We start from the raw sequence: 18,934 nt of genomic DNA on the forward strand, positions 1-18,934 counted from the left end.
GAAGCAGACCCCCCGCCGAGCAGGGAGCCCGATGCGGGACTCGATCCCGGGACTCCGGGATCATGACCTGAGCCGAAGACAGTCGCTTAACCGACTGAGCCACCCAGGCGCCCAAGATAGTAACCATTCTTAACGTTCATAACTTTTCATAGGTAACTGTCCTAAGCATTGGAACACATTTAATATCGTTTAAATGGACATTTATTTGCATTTTGTGGTTGATTTTAGGTTAATAGCTTTGAATAAAAATGGACTCTGATGAGTGAATGTATATTTCTTCCTATTAATGGAAAGTTATAAAATAGAAATTTACGATTGTACTATACATCATGCAATGTAATTAATTTGTGACACTTCGGGATATGGATTTTGTATGAGTTCGGGTCTTTTACCTCAATTCATTTAAGAAAATATGGCAGTATCAGTGTAAGTGACTAAATTGTAACAAAAACTGATAACATATATTTAGGGTATGTTTATAGTAATGACATATTATAGTAATGGGGTTCAAATCCATGGAATGTATAGAAAAACCTAAATCTATTATATTGGAAATACAGAAAGTAATAGCATTACGATTTCTTTTAAAACATTTTTCTTGGGATTTTATAGGGGACTCACTGCAAATACTGGAGGTATTATTGAGGACAATTAACCTACTAGATTTTCTCTCTCCAAAGAAAAGATGTATTCATATAATTTGTGTGTTCAAAAATCTTCAATGCGACCACTTTGCCTGGTCTAAGCAATCAAGTCTACACACTTTAGGAGGTTACAGAAAGTCCTGTATTTTCTGGCCACACTGATTATTCCGGCTTCTTTACCATCCATTCTCACAGACTCTCTCTGTCAGTCCAATCAGATGTAGCCACACCTAGAATTCTATTTCTCTGTGCAGCAGTCCCTGGTCGTATGCCCGAATACAGAATCCTTTGAGGTTTCTGAGGGCCAATTTCTAACATCATCTTCATGATATTTATTCTTCAAGCATTTTCACATGTTACTATTCTAGTAGTTTCTCATAACCATGTGAAATAAGCAGGCTCTGTATTATTAGCCTCATTTCATAGATGCTGAAATTCATCTTTAAAGCCCAAACTCACTTGGCTAGTAAGTGGTGTAGTCAGAACACAAATTCAAGTACACTGAGTTTAGTCGACCTTTGGGGATACTAATCAATGACTTTGGCCTCCGAGAATGTGTGCTGATCAGTGAACACAAGTTCTTTCAGTGAATGTGAAGTGGAGGGCACTGTGATGCATTCTACAGGACTGAGAACCACATAGTGTGACCTGCTTCCTCAAAGGGCTTCCATGCAAACTGAGCAACAAGACATAAAATCAGAAAGAGTTAGATGAATAAAGATGCTTAAACGTCACACAACCACAAACACATCATGAGGGAGTGCAGCATTAATTAATTAACACAGTATATGCATAATTATTGTTATTGGAATACAGAGGAGACAGGACTCATTTCAAGGTGATATACTGGCCAAAAAATTCATATTGGGATGTGGGGTTTGATTTGGAGTAAAAGGATGCGTAGGATATAAAAAGAGGGAAGGACATTTGGGTTGAGTTCTACAAGGAGTGGTACTCGTGATAGTAAAGCACTCCACAGCTTTTGGAGGATGGAGGAGCCACGTAGAAGGAACGTTTCCCCAACTTGTTCAACTAGCCAGGATCTACATTGCTGTGTAGGACAGTTTATCTGTTAATTTATTAATATCTCATTATATTTTTTTCTGGAAACAATCACAATCTGTATATTATGGCATTAGATATAATGAAATAAGAATGAGAAAAAAACACCTTAAGAAACTAGATGTTAATAAAATAAGCTAATCCAAGGAGATTTTTAAAAATCAGCTGTAATTAAGAGACGGACATAGTTTAGCAACTCCATTGGCCATGGAATTCACAGCACTGGGGAAAACTTATTTTCTGTCCTCAACCGTGATTTTTTCCTTCCAAAATTTAGTTACCAGTGAGAGGCACCCACTTGAGAACTAGAGGTTAGCAAGGCACTCCTTCACAAGCATTAAACACATCAAAAAGGTCCTAAAAGTATGAAAACATTTCTCAGGGTGTCCAACTTGTTATAGGGGATTAACTTTGTCCTTGAGGAAAATTAAGTCTGTTGATTTTGAGGAATTTCTGAGAGACTATTTGTTAAGAGTTATAAGCTTTGGTTTTATATATATATACACCACTGATCACCACTTTGTATTAAATGTCTAATAAGCGAGCGCTCGCTTCGGCAGCACAAACACTAAATGTCTAATAAGCGATATTCCGCTTCTGTCATTAGCAGGTATGATTTTTGATATCTTAAATAATTTTCATTACACAATGGAAGCTAAACTTAGAAAACGAAGTACTATAAATAATCATGCTTAGCAGCAACACATACAACATTAAACTAAATAAATAAGGAGGAGGTATTGGTTAGATGTTATAACAGGCAAACGACAAATACCACTGGTTTGGCACGAACGAAGTACATTGTTCGACTGAAGGCCAAACGGGTGTTTCGGATCCGTGGACGGCCTTCTGTCTTGTGCGTGTACTCTGCGCCTCCTGGGATCTTGTATCTAGCTTTTAGATGGGAAGGGACATGGTACGCTAGGCAAAGGGGGGTGTATGGGCCAAGCTTGGGAGGGATGCAGCTCACTGTAGCTCCTGTTCTACTGAGTAGGTGTCAATGACAGGTCTGCTATGCACCCTGAGGGAAGCTGAGAAACATAGGCAGCTCTGTGTCTAAGAAGAAATGGACCTGATGGGCACAGTGGCAGTCACTGTGACTCTGGGGCCCATTACAGGGTCTTTAAGACATAGTCTTGGCAAATCACGCAGGTACAAATTCTAGACAACATAGGGAAAGGGAAAACAGATACCAGGAAGGACTGGGAAGGAGAAGAGACAAGATTTTGCCAAAGTAGGCAACACATGAGAGCAAATCTTTTTAATCAAGACTTCTTTCCAAAAATAGGTAATAAAAATCACCTGGAAATGTATAAAATTAATTTAAATCCACTTGGGCTTCAAAATCTATGCTTTTTATATCATTGACTTCATGACACTTCTTCCCAATATCACGGTTCAGCTGTTCTAGAACCTATTTCTGACAGAGTCAGGAATATGAAATGACAATGTCAAATAATAATGTAATCAGAGAAATCAGAAAAGAATCCTGTCTTCGAGGTCTATTAAGGTCAGAAAATAAATCCTTCTTTTATTTTGTATAAAATAAATCTTTTCACCATAATTAACTGATCGCAATTTCAGCACCATGGAAAACTATCTGTTCCTTCAGCCCAAATCGTGCATTCAAAAATGCCAGGCCACATCAGCGTCCAGCACCACACCTAACCAGTCAAGGATGCGCCGCCTAGGTTCCAGTTCTCTTGATCTTGAGCAACAGTAGAGTTATATTCGTCTATATTTTCCACTTACAGAAAAGGCAAACAATCACCCTTCACTTATATTCTGAGCAGACCAGAGTTTCCAAACTTGGCAAATGGTTTTGAAGAAAGACAGAACAATACAGTCATAATTAGTATTTTACATTTAGCCTCTTGCTATCATTTATAATGTAAAGGTCTCCCTTTTCTAGGATTAACACTTACAACGAATGCTAATTCCAACTTCTCTTCATTTAATTATCCAGTAAAACATGCCATTAGCGCCCCATTGGCCACACTGGCCACCTTGCCACGCAGGGGTGCTCCTGTCTCAGGGCCTTCGCTGTCCCCCCGCTGGATCACTCTCCCCTAACATCAGTCTGCCTGGCTCATTCCCTGACTTCCCTCCTCTGTCTTTGCTCAATGAAGCTTCTGCTGACCCTCTTTCTTAAACTCGCTGCTCAACCCAACCTCCCTCCACACCTACTCTTGTCACTCCCAGGTCTGCTTATCCTGATTACTTTTCTTAATATGTTTTATTTCCTTTAAGTATATTATGAACTTATTTAAATATTGTTTATTGTTTGCTTTCCAGTGGTAGAATTTAAGTCCCATCAGGGCAAGGATGTTGGTTTTGTAGACCAAGGTGCCTAGATCTGTGCCTGGCACAAGTTGGTCCGCACGGAATATTTGTTGAATGAATGAATGAATGAATGAACCTCTGAAAATTCAATTCTGTGCAATTCACTTTCTTAGAATTCAAAATATTATGTTATTAATGCTTTAAGTTGTTTTATATATTGTGCATAAATATATGCATGTAATTGTATAGAGTTGTATACATTAAAAGAATACAATTTTATATATAAAATACATAAAAACACATTTATTTTACAGGCAAGATAAGGGATGTTCTGGAGTCCTTTTTTGTTGTATGTGACTTTCACATACCATGCCAACTTCAGAACCTAATCACCAAATAAAATGTGACTTGAATATCCTTCAACTGGTAATGTAACTGCCTGTGATTCTATTTACTAATTTTATTAGTACATTTTTAACATGAAACTGAATTTAAATATTTGAATAAATTTAGGAAATATTCTACCAGTTTGCTTCTCTTAATTCATCTGAAGCTGCTACCAGATGACAATTACACAGAGTTGGCAATTTATTGAGTGCTTTGTGTTTGGAATGCAAAACTGATTACGATGCATTCAATGAATTCTCTATATGCTCAAAAGTCTACAGGGTCTACACATATGCACATAATTATACTACAGAAAAATAGACTATATAAAGGAGGTATGCATTATGGAATTATAGGAACCAATTTATAGAGGCAACTAAGTACTTTGCTTAGAAGGGATGCTCAAGGAAGGTCATCAAGAGGAAAGTAATATTAAAGAAGAATCTAGAAGGTTAGAGATAAATGCAGAAACAAGTCCATTTCAGGCAATGCTCCCAGCATTAGGAGGAAGTCAGAAGTATGGTCCTATGTTATAAAAGGCATGGGACAATTGTTATTGGCGCAGAAGAATGTCAAACTACATTGTTAATTCACGCTATTCTCAAAAATAAGGTACAGGTAGCTTGAACTCCTAAATGTAAAAAACAAAAACAAAAACCAACCAACCAACCAAACAAATGAAAAACCCAAAACCCTAAACTTTAAAATGTATTTATAGAGAGATAGATCTTTATGGAAGCAGGGTAAGAGAGATTTTCTTTTTTTACTTTTTGATAAGAAAGGTTTTTTAAACAGTACAAAAAAGCACAGCCTATAAAGATGAGGGTTAATCAACTTGACTACATTAACATTATAAATTTCTGTGTGATAAATACATTAGTTGGGCCACAATGAAGTAAATCCACTGTAGCCTCTCTCTCTAATTATAACTTAACTTTGGACAAAATACACATCTATCTGAGGACCAGAAAAGTAAACAAAAACATGTGAATTCTGGGGGGAAATCAAAACTTGGAGAATAAAGACAGAAGAAAGACACACTCAGATTAAGGAAAACTAGGAGCATTCTTCGATCAGCTGTGAATGACCTGCTATAGGAAATGGTAGTAGAAGGAAACTCGGAACTTCAGGAGTGAAGGAGAGCTGCAGAAATGGTAAGTACTGGGATAATAAAAAGGAGATTTTTCTCCACTCAAGTCGTCTAAAGCATGCATGACATTTGAAGGCAAAAGTTGCATCATTGCCTGGGAGAAGATATTCAATGTATGGAGGTGTAATGTATGGGACAACTATAAAATAGAGGTAACATATGGGACAACTATAAAGAATGCAGATGTAATATATTTACAACTGTAGATGCAATGTATGTGGCGACTATAAAGTAAAGGTCAGTAAAAGAGGTTAAAAGGAACAATATGGTTGACTGCAAATAGACTGTAAGTTAGGTTTATAAATATTACAACTGTTAAATCAGCTATGAAAAAATACATATGAAGATACATAGTTGAATTACCAACAGAGAAATTAAAATAGAGTACTAAAAATATTCAAATAATCCAAAAGAAAGCACCACTGGGAAATAGATGAACAAAAATGGTGGTGAGAAACAGAATAAGAGAAAATGGACAGACCTAAAGCCAATCACATTAATAATTACATTAAATGTAAATGGTCTGAACATACTAATTAAAATACAAAGACTATCAGATTGGATAAAATTAAACATGACTCATCCATATTTTGTCTATAAAAATCACGAGTTAAAAATAGACACATAATTAGGTTAAAGGAAAAGAGATGGATTTTCTTTGGGATGAGGAGGGGATGAAAACACTCTAAAATTAGATTGTGGTAATAGTTACACAAGAACCCTGAATTGTATATTTTAAAGGTCTGAATTGTATGGTATGTGAATTATATCTTAATAAAGCTGTCTAAAAATAATTAAATGGATGGAAAAAACATACCTTGCTGATAATGACCAAAAGAATGATGAAGTGGCTATATTAATTTCAGACAAAGTAGACCTCAGAAGAAGGAATATCATCAGAAATAAAAAAGAAAAAAATGCATAATGATAAATAGATCTATTCACCAAGAAGATGTAATAATCTTAATGGTCCATGCATCTAACAACAGAACTTACAAATACATGAGGCAAAAACTGTTAAACTGAAAGGAAGAGTAGACAAAAATCTCAATTATAGCTGAAGACTTGGATGCTCTTCTCTCAGAATTCAATAAAAGAAGTGGACAGAAAATCAGCCAAGATACAGAGCGCTCAATAACACTGTCAGCCAACTTGACCCAATAGACATTTCCAGATCACTATCCGAAAACAGCAGAATACTCCTTTTCAAGTGCACATGGAAATTCCACCAAGATAGACCATATCCTGGGCCATGAAGTAATTCCTGATAAATTGAAGAGAACTGAAATTATACAAAGCATATTCTCAGATCATAATGCAATTAAACCAGAAATAAAAAGCAGAAAGTATCTGGAATGTCCCTAAATATTTGGAAAATAAACAACATTAGTCAAAGAGGAAGTCCTACAGGAAAGTAGAAAATATTCTGAATTGAATGAAAATAAAAGTAAAACATATCAGAATGTTCCAAATGCAGGTAACACAGCTAGAGGTGGAAATTTATTGCATTAAATACTATTAGGGAAAAAAGAAGGCATCAAATCAATAATCTAAGCTTGCTATTTAAGAAACTTAGAAATAGAACAAATTAAACCCAAAGCAAGCGAAAGGAAGGAGATACTAAAGAGCACAGAAATCAATGAGACAGAAAAATAACAGAATATATCAATACAATCAAAAGCTATTTTTAAAAGATCAATAGAGTTGACAAACTTCTAGTTAGACTAAGAAAACACTATAAGCCAAGTGTTTCCCATGCATGCAACTGACGAGGAATATTACCCAGGATATGTAAAGAATTCCTGAAAATCATCAAGAAACTCATGCAAACCAGTTCAGAAATAGGAAAAGGATGTCTTTGGACTACCAGGTCTGAGAACATACGAAAACGCTCCATAGCAACCAGGGAAAGGCAAAACAAAACCATAATAAGATGTTTTACACTTAATCACATTGGTTAAAAAAAAAAAAAACGATTCATTAAACCAAGAGATTACCAAAACAGAAATGTGAAATATTCCCTTTTAGAGGTGTATAAATTGGTACAACTATTTTGGGGAATAATTGGCAGTCACTCCTATGTTGAAAATGTGCATCTCCAGAAATGCAGCACTTTCATTTGAAGGGGGAAACTTCGGATATTTTTTTCTACTTACGAGTTAGAGGCATATCCTATGATTTTCACTGTGGCATTGTCTGTAACGGTAATCACTTGGAAACTTGGTTTTGATTAAGTTTTCCACTCCACTTGGTCAAACTGCAAATCTGTTGTTCTTAAGAAATGTCATGAATGTATCTCTGTGAAACTTGTTTCTGAGAAAAGTTGAAAGTGAAGGAGGCATGTTTACACCTAAAAAGTGAGTAATACAATTTGGTTTTATGGTGTTGAAAGAGGGCTTCTAGAGGTACCAGTAAGAATCTCTGCTAATGCCCCGGTTGTAGCCCTCTCATAAATGTTCGGGCAGGAAAGTCCCTGCTACCATATTGTCCCTGGGCATTCAGCATCATTTTCCTGCATCTTGCATGGAGCTCACTGGATTAGGTTTCTCAGGATCCCAAGAGACACCTCCGACCACCTTGTGAAGGTCTGAAGGAAGACAATGGGGCTGCCAGAGACACAGCTAGCCCCTGGGCCCAGAGGTGACAGCAGGGTGAGACCTACCCTTCCCGATGGGGTGTTGTGTTCCTTTGGCCTTTTCTCTTCCGGTAGATTTGCTCCCTGCTGAGGGAACTTGAAAGCCATGTTGTGCTCAGTGGCCGCGAGAGCGTGTCCACTGTCATCTCTGTTCCTACTGCTTCCCTGGGACAGCCCCACCTTAAGGCCTTTACATTTAACCTGGAGCTAGTACTCGGAATAAGACAGCAAAGGAGAGCACCATGTATCAAAGTGGGGGAAAACACCTCAACAAGTACAAGTATGTGCGAAGTAATCTGCTCAGAGGGATACATGATTTTAAAAGCATGCCAAGCATCCATTATTATCTATAGACATGATGCAGTTTGTGGCTACATCCATATTAGTAAAAGTGCAAACACGCATGGAGGGTTCTGCACTAACTTCAGGACAGGATTCACCCCAGTGTGGCAGGCAGGGGTGGGGGGTTAGGAACTGGGAGATAGATTTCTCTAGAATATATGGTGCCAGAGCAAATATGGGGAGATGTTAAGATTTACTGAAGTTGGGTGTTTTGCTGCTCGCTGTGCTTCTTTACCCTAAGTTTATAGTATTCCACCACGAACTATTTTTGAAAATCACATACATGCCACATTTTAACCAAATCCCAGATAAGTACAGGGTCCTGCTGATTCGGTCTAATCTCCCGCATATTTTAGACAGCATCTACTATTTAGAATCAGAATTGATGTTCAGAATACTGACCTCGGTGTGGGGGGAGAATACCAAGATAATACTGTTTTTAAGCATTTGTTATATTGCAGGGCAGACTTGTCAGGTTATATATATTTTCTTTAATCAATCTGGAAACAAATCGCTACTTTCTCTACCCCCAAGTTAAGTAACAGTTATGGGATTCATACCCAGTTCTTCTTGTTTTTTCTTTTCTTTTATTTAATTTAAAAATTAAACTTAGTTAATGAAATGAACATTGAAATTCTTAAGTTAACTGGAATTTGTCCTCAACCACGTTTTCTCCACTGCGCAATGGTGTGGGCTCACTGCAGCTTTCCCAACTGGAAGGTGATCATGCAGAGATATCACGAGACCTTTGTATTTCTCATTCTTCTAATATTTCTTAAGATTGAATGATCTCCTCATTGATAATAGTCAACGTGTTCACTAGAAAAACACTATGCATCTGAACACATTTCGGATCTACATACGGTATAATTTTATGAAAGAAAAATCAAGAAAAAAAACAAGATCTGGTTTTGTTTTTTGTTTTCCAAGTTTCTATATATCAATACAGGATTTGTCTCTTTTCTGTTGAAAACGTTGCCATTCAACCCATACCATCAAATTAATTTACTGCCTTCATTTCTTGCACATAATATGGAAGTCACGAGGGGTGCATACTGATTCCCTGAAACCTCAGCTCCGTGAAAGAGCTTTCTCTGCTAGATCGGCTTCCGTTTGCAGCTTATAAATGAAATACATATATATTTCCTTTTGAAGTGTTTATCTAATTTCTATTTCCTACCATGTGCTTTAGAATTATCCCTTAATGATTGAACTAAATGTGTCTGCATTTTGTTAGTTTATCTAGCACACTGTTTCTTTTCCCTGCCGGGATAGATTTCAGGCAGCCCACGTGACAAATACAATGCATACTTTAGAAAGGTGCTGGCTTTATTTAGATCCCTGCAACACTTCATTTTGCTGACACGTGACGTTACAGAAAGGTTTCTTTGATGGGTCAGTAAGACAAACCACATAACACTTTGTCTCTTGATTGTGGATCAGTTGTGCATTGATTATGGTACGGCTTTCTTCGGTGGCTGTGTTGGGAGCAGGCTGGATATTTATTAAGCTCCCGGGTGCTGGACTGCCACTATTTTATCAGAGACCATCAGTGATTTCTGACAATGAATATTTGAATATGACAGATATTAATAATAATGTTTTATGCTCTTTAAAAAATTGTAACAAAAAGTTAGGCAGGGAATACGATAAATGCCCACAATGGAAATCAAAGCTCATAAACCACGTATCGCTGTGGAGCAGACACCTGAGAGGAATAAAACAGCGTGGAGCAGAAGTTGCAGAAGTGAAAAGGAGGATGCCAATACAAATAAGGTATGCTCAAATGAGAAACGAAAATGGCTCATTCCTCAGTATCAAGTGTAGAGCCCTAAGCCGATGTAGAACCCGCAATTTCAGGCTGGGGCAAGAACCAAGCATTTTATTTTATCCATCCCCTCCTTGGACCCGCCTGCCTTTGGGCCCCCACCCACCGCATGGTTCACGATTTTGCTCTATTTATAATCCACGGGGATCCTGTGTCAGGTTACCCGGACTTCTGAGTCAGCAGAGGATTGCAAGCACAGCAAAAAACGCCAAGTCACTCTGGGTTGGAAGGTGTTCTCACTATTTCACTCCCTGCTGAGGCTCCTCCCACTGAGTTACTTCGGAGGGATCTCATCATGCCAAATGGCACGCACTTTTTTTTTTTTTTTAAGATTTTTATTTATTTATTTGACAGAGAGAGACACAGTGAGAGAGGGAACACAAGCAGGGGGACTGGGAGAGGGAGAAGCAGGCTTCCCGCCGAGCATGGAGCCCGATGCGGTGCTTGATCCCAGGGTCCTGCGATCATGACCTGAGCCGAAGGCAGCCGCTTAACCGACTGAGCCACCCAGGCGCCCCCACTTTTTTTTAAAAAAGTTATTTTACATCTCACAAAATAGCAAGTGGATAAATGGCGTATTATTTTTACAAATACTGTCTAATTTCAAAACCAACCTGAAGTGGCTTTTACAGCCTAGGAAATTGCAGAGCTGAGCGGTGGGAAGTGTCCCCCAAAGCTTCCCCGGCGGGGCCAGCACATGGGACCGCCTGGTATCACACACTCACTGCTGGGTGTACCTACGCCAAGTGCCCTGCGAGGCCATGTCTGTGCTGCTCTGCTCACAGCAAGGACCTACCGAGCCTTCCCTAGGAGGAGCATACAGGAACTCAGCCACATTCAAGGTGCGTGCATGTCCCAGTTTTCACGATTTTCAAATATTTCAAATGAAATTTACTTTCACTGCCCTTATGTAAAGTCATTATGTTTTGCAAACTTGTAAAAAACGTATGATGGCATAGGACATAAACGGCATTGTCTCTGTGCTGCACCTTGAGGAAAGGAACAACTAGTATTGATTGAGGTGTGACCCCCATCAGAAAATGTTTTACATCTCTATCAGTGTCGGTCAAAATTCTTATTTGCAGGCAACGAAAACTCTGCACATCTCAGCAGGTGGAACCCTTATTGGAAAGTGAGAGAAAGGCATGAGGCGGGAAGGAACGGCGTGGCAAGGGGGCAGGGATCAAGGTGGGTTCAGTGGCTGGCAGTGGTCATACGCCACCTAACAACTGCCACGGAAGCCACGTTTCACCCCCTTGGGGACATCTACTCTTGGTGTCCCTTCCATCATATGTCTCTCACTCCATAATCCACAGCTGACGGACTGACCTAGCCCATCCCACATGTGCTTGTCGAGCTCTCAAAGGACGGAAGGGTGAGTCTCTTCCCTTATGTTTTCATCGTGAGAAGCCTTAACATGCAATTGGCAGCTAAAAAGCTAAGCCACAAATGTCCACCACGGCTACCTCGATTTTTATCTTGACCAACAATTCTTCAAATTTTATGAAAAAGTTGGATGACTCCTCCATTCTTTTTAATGGGTTTTGGTAAGTTCATTCTCAGAAACAGGACTTACGGTCTTGGCATCATTCAAAGCATGCACTCTGAATTTCCCCTATGATCTTTGGCAAATTACCAAATCTATTTCCTGTTTTCTCTACCTACAATAACACACATACACTTTGTCTTTCTTAAAGAGATTTCACTAAAATCACGGATGATGGTAATTAGACTAGACCTCCACAACAAGAAATTTAATTTGTAGTCAACATTTAATTTTACTGCTATAGATCCAATCAGTCCAGGACTGACTTTATAGAATTCTTATCTAGTTGCATCAGTAGAAAATCTAACAGGTGGTATGTCTGTAGGTGTCCGTATTTCCTGTACAAATGCCATACAAGACAGAAGTCTTAGAGCTTTTCAACAGTGAGAAATGTGTCCTACCATGAGGATGCCTGCACTTTTGCAGGGAAGAAAATGAGCCTGGTTCCCTGCTTCCTTGAAAAAAGGCACCACGAGGTCACTGAAGGCAGAGAATTTGCACCTGAGCAGAACGCCCGCACTGACAACTAGAAATGGAAACTTATTCCTGAAGATCTTTCCCATCTCTCTTTGCTTCTTAGCCAAATCCACGAAAGAGATGCCCACCTTATGTGCCTTCTTGCAAAATCACCCCTTTCTCTGTGAACCACATTGTCATGGGAGCCCTGGAAAGGGCATCTACTGGCCGACCGCTTTGCTCTAAGGTACAGGAGTCAGCCTTATAATAATAAAAATCAAACCAGTGTTCATTACAAGTGGGTCTCCCCTGGGAATTACCTTAGCTAAAGCATCTGTAAGGCTTACAAAGTAAAGTAAATGCATCGCTAAGGAACAGAGGGGCGATTAGGACGATCTGTTACTGCAACCAATCTGTGTTTTCTTCCTATTTCAGTACCTATATATCATTGTGATTTCAGCAGACTGCCTATTTTAAGATTTATTTTTAAGATTAAAGTTACTGATTTTTCTCACTCCCTCATCAGTGTTATTTAGAAAAATCTCATCTGGTAACAATGGACCTGTCTATATAAGGCCAAATATTCAGATGAAAGTGCATCACTGGCTGGATTGTTGATTTTATGGAAACATCTGGATACTCGAAGTTTTAAAAAATATTTTGTAAAAGATTTTATTTATTTATTTATTTGACAGTGAGAGACAGAGAGAGAGAGCGAGCACACAAGCAGGGGGCAGGGGGCAGAAGCAGAGGGAGAAGCAGACTCCCCGCTGAGCAGGGAGCCCGACATGGGATTTGATCCCAGGACCCTGGGATCATGACCTGAGCCAAAGGCAGATGCTTAACTGACTGAGCCACCCAGGCGCCCCTTTTTAAAGATTTTTATGTAGATGTTTCACATCATGAAAGTTGTACCATAGCTTCATGCAAAATAAGAATCCTGTTGCTAAAGCAATAATTTTGACTATATTGATAACAAGCTCTTTGATATATTCTTGGTTGTGTCACCTTGATTGCAAACTCATCTTTCTGAAGATAATGATTAAAACCGTATCTTAAAATTCAGCATAAAAAGAACACTAGATTATATGATAAAAATCCTTTCCCTTTCTAAAAATCCTAGTGTTTTTGTTTTATTTTCTTGAAGTGATAATCTTTACTTTGGTGAATTTTTTAAGGCCAAACACATTAAGCATATACACAAAATCGCTGAAATACGTCAAAAACAGTTTTGTGAACTGTAATCTCGTTTGGATTTTATAGCGTTCTCCTCATTCGCTATATTTTCTTTTTATTTACTTAGTTTTGTAAGTAAGCACTACGCCCAACACAGTGGGGCTTGAACTCACCACCCCATGATCAAGAGTCCCGTGCTCTATCAGGCGCCCCCATGCACCATATTACAAATGCATCTGGGTTATGTGGGCTTCAGGGGTAGAAACAGATATAGTGGAATAAAACCAAAGGTGCCTCAAGCCTTTTATTCCCACGCTGTTGGCACCCAGAGTCCTCCTATTTGGGCTGAGGTCAAATGCGGAGAAAGTGTTAACATCACCCCGGGGATGTAATGTCATCTTCACTTGACAGTGATTTTTAAATGCCACAACATAAATCACGTCTACAATATTCAACTTAAAAGTATTCATTGATTTTTGTTTGTTTTGGGCATTCTTCTTCTTCTCTTTCTAACCAGCAGAAAGCTGGGAGATAGAGGAGGAGAGAGAAGGATGTTGAGCTGAAGACACTTAGGGCCGGAGTGAGAACAACCGTGTTTGCTAGTCCAGGGGGAATGCACGTTCTTGGTCACACCGTCATGAGGGTCTGCTCACCCCTTAGTTCCAGCTTCTATTACAACTGTGACAATGTGGGGGTCATTACCTGAGTGGTGTGGCTCTCTCTCTGTTTCTGAAATGAGGATGTTGTGGAGCTGCTCACAGACAACCTGGAGAATCCATCTTCTTCAGGTAAACCTACGGAGGTCAACACCGACAAGCAGTTAAGTGTGTCCTTGCCCCAAAGACGACAAGCTGTGTACTTGTTGCAATAAAGGTGAACTGTTATAGTTCATGGATTGAAAGGACAGTCAGTAAATGCTCCTTGAATAATAAACTTCCCAAGGGAACACAAGAACACAAATTACTGTTGCAGTTCCATTTAATAAAAGGGGAAATACGCTGGAAAAACAATAAAGTGGTAACGAAGAAATGTTCCATGGTGGCACGCAGGGAAGAGAGAGGTATTGGGAGGGGGAGGGAAGGAAACTTCTAGAGACTGAAGATAGTTCAGTGAAGCAGCAATGGTGGAGGGAGAAGCATGTGGACAACAGAGTGAACGGGGTCCTTCAACTGCCACAGGGGGAAGCTTGCGTTTCATTTGTGGGGTCGCAGGGAGGCAGAGGGGGATTCAGGACGGATAAGACGCCGCACGAATTCTCTTGACTCGTGCTCACTGCACACACCGAAGGAAGGAAGAGACTGGGTGGAGTTCCAGGCAGAAGAGGTCAGGACCCCTGTGTATTCACAGCAGACCAATTCCTAACCAACCCCGGAGGATAAACAACGGGTGTGAGGAAATTTATATCCCCCACCAAAATAATACAGAAATACCTGTGAGGCACCAAAGGGTTTTACTGACGATCCCTCAAGATAGAAGCAGGGTTTCCCGACCTCCGCACGGCGGACACTTTGGGCTGCCCCCCTCTCTGTCGTGGGGCTGCCCTGCGTAAGGCGTTTGGCAGCATCCCTGGTCTCTACCCCTGCTGGTGGTAGACCCTCCGCAGCTGTGATAGCCAAAAACACCCCCTGGCAGGCAAAAATCATCCTGACTGCGCACCCCGGGGAGAGAGAGATCAAACAGCATCACAAGTGACTTGCTAATAAATATGAATACCTGAAAAAAGAAAAGTCACCTGATGAAATGTGCTCAATCCAGAGACCTTAAATTATTCAGTGATTACTGCTCTTACCTAAAATCATAATTAACCAGGATGGTGTAATTGATTAAACATATACAGGCTTCCTAAATTAAAGATCATTAGCAGATCACTGCACACTTTTGCAATTACAGGAGTGAGTTCTGCAGGGAAGTCCACAAGACCCCATCAACACGCAACAAGGCCCCCAGTCAATCTTCTTGTTCCATATACAAACGCCTTGGCACGGAAAGGTTAGCTTCGTCCTGACTGGGCAGACTGGGGCCACCACCTGGAAAGTGACAGGCCTACAATGGGGGCCACAGGGGAAGACGGGTGCTGGCCAGAAGCAACAGCAACGTCTGAGGTTGGCTAGGGAATACTGCAGTAGAGACTGGGGCAGCAGGTGTGGGACAGGGGCCAATCAAACAGGGGTAGAGAGGTCTGGAATCTAAACCAGGTGGAGGGGACGGTGGAAATCTGAGTCGGTCACAAGCTGGAATTCCAGGCAACCAGATCAGCAGAGAGTCAGCAGTAAAATGTGTGTCCACACTGCACGGTGCAGCGGAGAGTCTAGGATTCATGGGAAAGAGGAGTGCCAAAAGTGTGGGTGTTGGTGGGGGGAGCAAAGTGCTGACCGATGAGCAAGACAAACGTCCACGTCTAAAGAATCCACTTCATGGACGTCTTGCGAAGACCAGGAATCTGAGGAAGGGGAAGAACGTTTCAGTCCACTTTTTAAAACTGAATTATAAATCAGAAGTTTACTCCCTGAGTAAAAACAGAAACTCAGCTCATTGAGGATACAAACTCAGCCAAATCAGTAGCATATCATGCTTTATACAGTGTCAATTAAATAAAGTTAAGAATTATTTACGGTCCCCCTCTGAATAAGGCACTGGGAAATGCCATGAAGAATAAAGGAGCGGCTCTTAGCCAGAACCTAGAGTGGAATGAGTTACGGGTCAGGCAGGGGGGCAGGTGACATTGAGCGGGATCCTGGAGAGAGCAGGGATGGATTCTGATGCAGGGCACTGGAGGGATGTGATGGTGGAGACATCACAGGATCTGAACCTTCTGGGAGGAGAAGGTTCTGAAAGGTGAAGGTGAGGTGGGTCTGCTTGGAGAACTCACTCCAAGACGATGAAGTTCCAGATGGCTCCATGCCCAATGGAAGGGCTTCTGAGAGGGTGTGTCCGGCAGGGGAACCTGCAGGATGTGCTGGAAGGCAGAGAAGGTCGAGAGAAAGCACTCGACGTGACATTCCACAGACGTCTGACGATATTTTGTAGGCAATGGACAGCACCGTAGGTTTCTGAGAGGGGACTGTGAGGAGACACCATTTTACTTGAGTGGTGCGTTAAGAGGCCTTTCTTACTTGTTGACTAAAGAAATCATGGATCCCAGAACCTATGGCAGGGTCAACAGGGTGGGGACAGATGGTGTCAGCGTGGGGCAGGGGAATGTGGGGGGGTGCAGAGCCGGGTGCAGAGGGACGGTGAGGGAGAAGGAAGGGGTGCTGGCCGTCTTGGCGTGCATGCTATCTCCTTCCCGTCATGAAGGTGCAGGTGGGGGGAGCAATTGAGACCCCCCCCCACCCTGGGGTGCAGAACACCCTTGCTGGTTGTAGCAAACAGGTGGAAGAAGCTCACTCAGGACGATATGCCAAGGGAGTGGGAGCCAGAGGATAAGGTAATAGCCAGGAAGCACTGAGGACATTAGAAGGCAGAGTTTTGTTTTGTTTTGTTTTGGGCCAATAAAATATTTTATCTTGTTGCCATATCAGAAGCAGTACATTTTAAAGGCAAATGATCTAAAAATGACACCGAAAGAAAAAAGAAAACCCATGAAGGAAAAAAATGGATTAGTACTACATTTGAATGTTTAAAAATAAATATATACTAAAATATCATAAAGATAAAATGCAAACTAAAAAAGAACAATATAGAACATTTAAATGCACTAAATAAAAAGCCCTATTATTCTTAAAACATCCTACGAATCAAAATAAAGGACCTGCTGCCAGATTTTAAAATACGGGCAAAGAATATGTATAGGGAGGAGAGAGAGTAAATAAGCACTAAGTAATAAACCTAAAAGTAAGCAATCAATCAATAAATATTCAAAGAAATGCACAAAGAAGTACGATAACTTACCCATGTTATTTATCAAGATAACAAGTTGTTACAAAACTTTTTATTACAGAAATCTCACACACATACAAAAATAAAGAGAAAACGTAGTGAAACTCCACGTGCCCATCACCAAGCTTTGGGATGTTCATTATTTCAATCTTGTTTCATTTACTTCTCATTATCTTTACCAAAAAAAAAAAAAAAAGCTCTGGAAACCGTGTCATCTCACCTGCCAATGTCAATTCTTGAGCATGAGTCTCTCCTGCAGGCCAGGGGTTTCCTTGTGCAAGAACAGTGTGCTATGCAAAGGTCCCAGAAAAGCCCCCAAGTCTCAGGGTCGAGAATTCTACTGTGTTCCTACTGAGCTGAAGCTTCCTGACCCGTGGTGGGGGGGACATCTAAGGTGAGCCAGAACGTTTATTCACTGACTTCCACGGAAGGCTTTCTCCCAGAAGATGGCTCGCACATGTTCATGAGTGTGTTCTAGTCTTCTCGTGGCCACAGCCTTCTCCCCAGACCGCATTCTGAGGTGATAATTCCCAGCGGATACAGTTCCGTGCCCTCCACACGTGCTTTCCGTGGCAGCAACAGTGGGCCTCAGAATGCTAAGCATGCCCACTTGCTATGAAACCATCATTTTCAGGAGCCGTGCTTGTCCAAATTACAGCAAGGGCTAAGGTCTTCTGAAACCATCCCTATCCTGCCCCCCAGAGACCGCGCTCTTCTGTTCGAAGGAAGCAGGCAGAGGCTTGGGGAAGGCATTCCCCTCCCCCTGATGTGGGCCACATAGTAGAGAGCAACGCTCTACAGAACACGCCACCCTGCACTGGGGCTTGGCAGAGGGGGAGTCAGGGAGTCATCGGCCTTGACTGAGGGTCCAGGTAGAGGGAGGAGGCTCTGTGCTCCCTCTCCTTGTGTACTGGGTGCTTTGTAATGAATCCTGCCCCAGGATGCTCAGGGTGGGTAGTATGCCCATCATGTGTGGCACGGATCCAGACCCTGGACTTCCGTGACTCCTCGAGTAAGGGGATGTTGAAAAGGGAGAGCCTCTGTGGTGGTAAAGTCTTCATGTAAAACCCCATGGGTTTATGTCAAGTCTTCTAAGAACAGAGCATGGGGAGGCTGTAGACAGTGGTGTGGCTCGGCATCTTTATGTAATGAATCAGTTGGTACCTCCTAGTCACAATCCCTAAAATTCTGTCCAAACCCAAGTTTGTTTAGTCAACAGCAATGGGGTTTGATTCTCCTTTCGTGTCCCCCCCAGCTTACCAAGTACGCCCTACTCTTTAAATCATGCCTCTCTTGGTGTTTGTGAAATTGGACATCAGTGTTCCTCTACCTCTGATCATTTATTCTCTATCTCCATGTCTGCCCTTCTCAAGGGATACTTCTCAAAGCTTGGCACTCTACATGGTTTTGTCATCAGATTTTCCCCTCATTTCTCTTTAAATGTTTTCCTCTGATGCTATAAATGATCCCCACTTCTCCAGCTTCCTTGAAAACTCTGCCTTTTCTATCTTTCCATCCTGCAGCTTCCCTTAAACTCCCAAACTAT

The 18,934-nt window shown here is 41.0% G+C and overlaps 1 protein-coding gene across 1 annotated transcript in view; it reads right to left on the bottom strand.

Annotated features, from left to right (window-relative positions):
- MYO16 (myosin XVI) overlaps positions 1–18,934 on the bottom strand; it is a 435,081-nt gene that overhangs the window by 12,151 nt on the left and 403,996 nt on the right. The window contains exon 33 of the mRNA XM_035003781.1: positions 14,212–14,303. Coding sequence (XP_034859672.1) covers positions 14,212–14,303 — 92 coding nt within the window. The remainder of the gene's footprint in view (positions 1–14,211; positions 14,304–18,934) is intronic.

The sequence above is a fragment of the Mirounga leonina genome, unplaced genomic scaffold (assembly GCF_011800145.1).
Source record: "Mirounga leonina isolate KUSES-001 unplaced genomic scaffold, KU_Mleo_1.0 Mir_127, whole genome shotgun sequence".
Taxonomy (NCBI): Eukaryota; Metazoa; Chordata; class Mammalia; order Carnivora; family Phocidae; genus Mirounga; species Mirounga leonina.